This window comes from Camelina sativa, chromosome 11 (genome assembly GCF_000633955.1).
Source record: "Camelina sativa cultivar DH55 chromosome 11, Cs, whole genome shotgun sequence".
In the NCBI taxonomy this organism is placed as follows: domain Eukaryota; kingdom Viridiplantae; phylum Streptophyta; class Magnoliopsida; order Brassicales; family Brassicaceae; genus Camelina; species Camelina sativa.
The window spans coordinates 39765153-39770084 of NC_025695.1; the positions used below are offsets into that span (position 1 = coordinate 39765153).

General features: G+C 38.9%; 3 protein-coding genes across 3 annotated transcripts; 1 reads left to right on the top strand and 2 right to left on the bottom strand.

Annotated features, from left to right (window-relative positions):
* On the top strand, nt 208-2450 carry LOC104725645 (F-box protein At5g51380). Its single transcript, XM_010444318.1, has 2 exons — nt 208-1508; nt 2123-2450. Exons 1-2 carry the CDS (start codon nt 337-339, stop codon nt 2388-2390), a joined length of 1440 nt encoding a protein of 479 aa, XP_010442620.1. The 5' UTR covers nt 208-336; the 3' UTR covers nt 2391-2450.
* Nucleotides 2568-3168, bottom strand: LOC104725644. The gene has a single exon (XM_010444317.2). The coding sequence runs from the start codon at nt 2939-2941 to the stop codon at nt 2606-2608; it is 336 nt and encodes a 111-aa protein (XP_010442619.1). The 5' UTR covers nt 2942-3168; the 3' UTR covers nt 2568-2605.
* On the bottom strand, nt 3237-4730 carry LOC104725646 (cell number regulator 6). Its single transcript, XM_010444319.2, has 5 exons — nt 4595-4730; nt 4409-4516; nt 4083-4197; nt 3710-3978; nt 3237-3611 (listed from the first exon to the last, which is right to left on the bottom strand). The coding sequence occupies exons 1-5, from the start codon at nt 4595-4597 to the stop codon at nt 3411-3413; spliced, it is 696 nt and encodes a 231-aa protein (XP_010442621.1). The 5' UTR covers nt 4598-4730; the 3' UTR covers nt 3237-3410.

Genomic DNA, 4932 nt, shown 5'->3' on the forward strand with positions numbered 1-4932 from the left:
CCGAACCGAAATAACCGAAAACCGATTGTAGTTTAAGAAGCTTGCCGATCGGTTTAGCCCTAATAACCGAAACCGAACCGAATACCCAAAATTTCGGTTCGGTTCGGTTCGGTTGCTTCGGTTCGGTTTTTTGTCCCAGGGCTACTGATTCCCATTACCCCCAATTTTTTTAATTTAATTTTCACTCCCCAAAAAATAAATATATTTTCAAAACTCTCTCTCTCTCTCTCTTTCTCCCAAAACATCTCTTTCATTGTATCCGTTAGAACAGTTCGTAATCCGCCGCTAAATCAAAAACCCAGAGAGATTGAGAGATCCACCGTGAATTTGAAAACGATGTCGTTTAGGGAGAAGATGCCGACGAGTCCTAAATCGCCTCTGAGAAGGAGACGCTCGAGCTGGACCGGTCCATGGCTAAACCACCCGACGACGTCGTTCAAGCAAGCAGTCTCCGCCGTGATTCAAGCCCAATCACCGAGATCCAGGTTCAAATCCGCTGCTTCCGAATTCTCCGACGTCGATCGAACACTTTCCTTGTCAGATTCCATCATCCTCAGGATCCTCGAGAAGCTTCCTGAGTCTCAGAGCGAAGATGTCTCGCTCGTGTGCAAACGGTGGTTGTATCTTCAGGGACGGCGTTTAAAGACTATGAAGGTTTCAAATTGGGATTTTCTCATGTCTGGGAGGCTTACCTCGAGGTTTCCAAAGCTTACGAGTGTTGATTTGGTTAACGCGTGTTTGAATCCCTCGAGGAGTTCGGGGATTTTGCTTTGTCACAAGTCGATTTTGTTTCATGTATCTACGGATTCGTCGTTGGATTTGGATTTTGTTGAGGAGAATTTGTTGGACTGTGAAATGGTTGATAGAGGGGTTAGGGTATTAGGAAGAGGGAGCTGTGATTTGCTTAAACTTGTTGTGATCAATGCTACTGAAATGGGATTGCTGAGTTTAGCTGAGGATTGTTCGGATTTGCAGGAGTTAGAGTTGCATAAGTGTAGTGATAATCTCTTGCGTGGTATTGCTGCTTGTGAGAATCTGAGAGCGTTGAGATTGGTTGGGATTGTAGATGGACTGTATAGTTCTTCGGTTTCTGATATAGGTTTGACGATTTTAGCACAAGGGTGTAAGAGGTTGGTGAAGCTGGAGCTTAGTGGTTGTGAAGGTAGCTTTGATGGGGTTAAAGCGATTGGGCAATGTTGTGAAGTGCTTGAGGAATTGAGTATTTGTGATCATAGAATGGATGATGGTTGGATAGCTGCGCTTTCGTATTTCGAGAGTTTGAAGAGGTTGAGGATTTCGTCTTGTAGAAAGATAGATTCTAGTCCTGGACCGGAAATGTTGCTGGGATCTTGTCCAGCTTTGGAGAGTTTGCAACTCACAAGGTGTTGTTTGAATGATAAGGAGGGGATGAGAGCCTTGTTTAAAGTGTGTGATGGAGTAACTAAGGTTAATATTCAGGATTGTTGGGGATTGGATGATGATTCTTTCAGCTTGGCTAAAGCTTTCAGGTAACTTGGCTTTTGATTATTTCCCTATACATGTGTTTTACCTTCAATTATTGAGTTTATGTATTGTTATTCAAATGGTCACTTCATAAGAGCAGAGGCCATGGTTTTCTGTTGTTTTTCTTAGGTCTTTTCACATCAAGATCCCATAAATTTAACTGCCAAAAACTGAAATGCAGCTTCTCTGAGATAGTAATGTGTTGTTTGGCTGACCTGTGTTATAAAAAACTTAAACTTGGTGTTGGTGTTGGTGTTTTACATGATATGGTTAGCATAAGACATAATTCCATGCTACGTTGACTGAAGTTTTTAATATGGATGATGACAGGCATTGACTATTTTTGCTTTGATTTGTGTGTGTTTGATACATAAATTATGGTTACTTCAAAGAGCAGCAGAAGCCATAGTTTTCTGTTGTTCCTCGTAGGTCTTTTCCACATCAATGATCTTTAACTGATGTGTTCTTAAACTAGGTGTTAATGTTGTCTACGATGATATGGTTAATATGAATGGTGAAGAAACATTCCACAAAACCCGGAAATAATGAATTCTTCTGCTAGTTTAACTCTTAAGCTAAGTGTAAAAGTTAGGGTTCTGATCATCTTTGTATCTTGCAGGAGGGTGAGGTTTCTGTCTTTGGAAGGATGCTCAGTCCTAACAACAAGCGGTTTAGAGTCAGTAATTCTACACTGGGAAGAGCTTGAGAGCATGAGAGTAGTGTCATGCAAGAACATAAAAGACAGCGAAATATCAGCCGCACTCTCGTCTTTGTTCTCCCTACTCAAAGAACTAACGTGGAGACCAGACACAAGGTCTCATCTCTCATCTAGTCTCGAAGGTGCCGGAATTGGAAAGAGAGGCAGCAAATTCTTCAAGAAGAGATGATGCTATGTAATGTAAGTTCTCGCATCTCATGTACCCTGAAAACTCTTTGATATATAAACCTTGGGGCATCAAAAATCATTACTCTGTTGTAAAATCCTATGTATTACAATGTTCTGTTGTTATGTATAATAAAACTCTTTGTTGTCCATAGTATCAAATTTCAATTTTATAATGACATGAAAAAAAAAATTTACAAGTAAAAAAAAAAATTGTTTTTAGGTTCTTCGATATCTAGAGAAAAAAAGTTTGAGAAAGTCAAAACATTCAAAGCAAAAGAACCTTGTTCGAGTTCGTCTCAGATCTTGTATAGTTTTCATAGCTTCGTTGCTTCTGTAAGCTCTCATGACCATGTCCTGTTCCACTTCCTCTTCTCTAAACATCAAATCCGCCACGTCATCTTCTCCGTAGAAGACATCTCTCCTTCCTGCTTCAACTAAACTCTTCCGTTTACGTAACCCTTCAACACTCGCCTGAAAACATGGCAGCGATGCAGAAACTCGTGTTTCCGCCGGCGGAGTTGACACAGGTAAGTCAGAATCTTTTCCGATCATCTTCTTCTGTTGGATTGATGTGGTCCTTTGTAATATCCTAAAGAGAATAAACGTAGGGCAGAGACTTGCGTACCTAATTTCGTAGTTATCGTTACTTATAAGAAAAAAAGTTTTGTTATTTTAATAAGACTAGGTATTTTTTTTAATAAAAATATAAAACGTGTTACGATCTTGTAAAGATTCTTTATTGTTTTTCATATTTATCCAAAAGAAAGATAAATTTAGCAAGCTACCTATAGGAAAAATTCATAACTAGTAGAATAATTCAAATTACATAAATAAATTACTCATTAAAGAAAAAATCTTAATTTTAAGATAAGGATAAATCATTGATTATAATACATTATGAAAAAAAAAAACAGAATCCATCTATGTGAGTTTGAAACAAACCAAATCAGTTTTACATAAAAAGAAGATTTAGAGATGATGAGGTTGACACAAAACAAAACCTTGAATCTGGTTGAAACAACTACAATGGCCTCATCTCAAGATCAGAGCTATGGTGTGAGACCGGGACAGAGGCACTCATCTCTTGAACCGGTGGCGGGTTAATAACAGTCATGGGCATCACAAAGTTATCCGAAAGACGGTTCTTCATCTCACGGTGCTCTTGACAAATCGCACAAAAGTGAAGGCAACAATGCACCATACATGGATCACATGGAGAGTTCTGTTTCCATCAATCAAACAAACACACACATTTTTTTTTCAGATTCTTTATCGATTACTAGATGTTACGGAAGAAGGTTTTGATTTTATTATACATACCTTGAGATGATATTTCCTCTGAAGATTTTGACGGACGTTTCCAGTGTAGATACCACACATCCACCAAATAAACAACAAGCCTTCACATATAAGAAAAGAGGTATGGGGATCTATACCGGGAACACAAGCAACAATGGACGCAGCAGTAAGACCTCCTTCAACTACAATGGAATGGCAAATACATGCTTTGGTACACGAGGTTTCCTCGTCACTCAGAGTCTCATAGACACGTCCAAATAGAACACTTGGGCAGATAAGTCCCTGCCAAACTGTAAAAAGAGTGTGTTCAAAGACATGGGAAGTGGACCTAAACTAAGCTCCTAGTTGTAAGTAAAGATGAATAAAAAAATGACAGATATGTGAAAACTCTTACAACTAGTCATGTCCTCAGTACAGCCGAAGATTCCGGTAGTCCAAGGCTCATCAGCAGGAGCTTCAAAATTCTCAGGTAAAGGTTGGCCACACTCGTTACATTTGTGAACAGCTAGCTACGGACATGTTTCACACACACACACACACAGAATCAGAGCACAGATCCATAGAGATCGAATTGTTAAAATCTAGAAATTGACACTAATCGAGCCTGCCTTAGTCAAAACTGACACAACACATAGAATCAAAATGATCATACGAAGAACACAAGTCAAGGATCTCTTGCGCAAATCGGTTAAAAAGCAGAATCAGTAGTGGGCATATTACATGAGAAACCTCAATGGGTTGATTGAGTTCGCCGGGATTAATCTCATCGACGGGAGCTTGCTCCTTTGTTAACTTAACGTACCTCGACGGTGCTCCTCCGTCCGACATCTAGATCAAAAATTTAAGATCAACCCAAAATCGAATTGAAAAAAAAGAGAGATAAGAAAAAAAGGGATCTTGACGAACCATATGAAGGATTTGGAGAAGAAACCGAAGAGTGATGATGATCTCAAAGGTTCCGTCTTCTTGTTCCTCTGTAATTAAAAGAGAAGAGGGATGTTTTATGTTTCTGAGGCTTTTTTTAACCAAACTGTTACCAAAACCGAGAGAGAGAGAATTAATTTATGGGCAAATGTAAGGAAAACCCATTTTCTCCTAAAGTATTGTCACAAAAACCCACTTTCCACTTATGATATACTTTCCCAAGTTTTTTGCTTATGTGTCCACTTTTCTTTTACATTTTTGTCCTTATTAACAACTTACATCTCTTTCTCTCATTCTTTTCTCTCTTTTTTTTTTTTTTT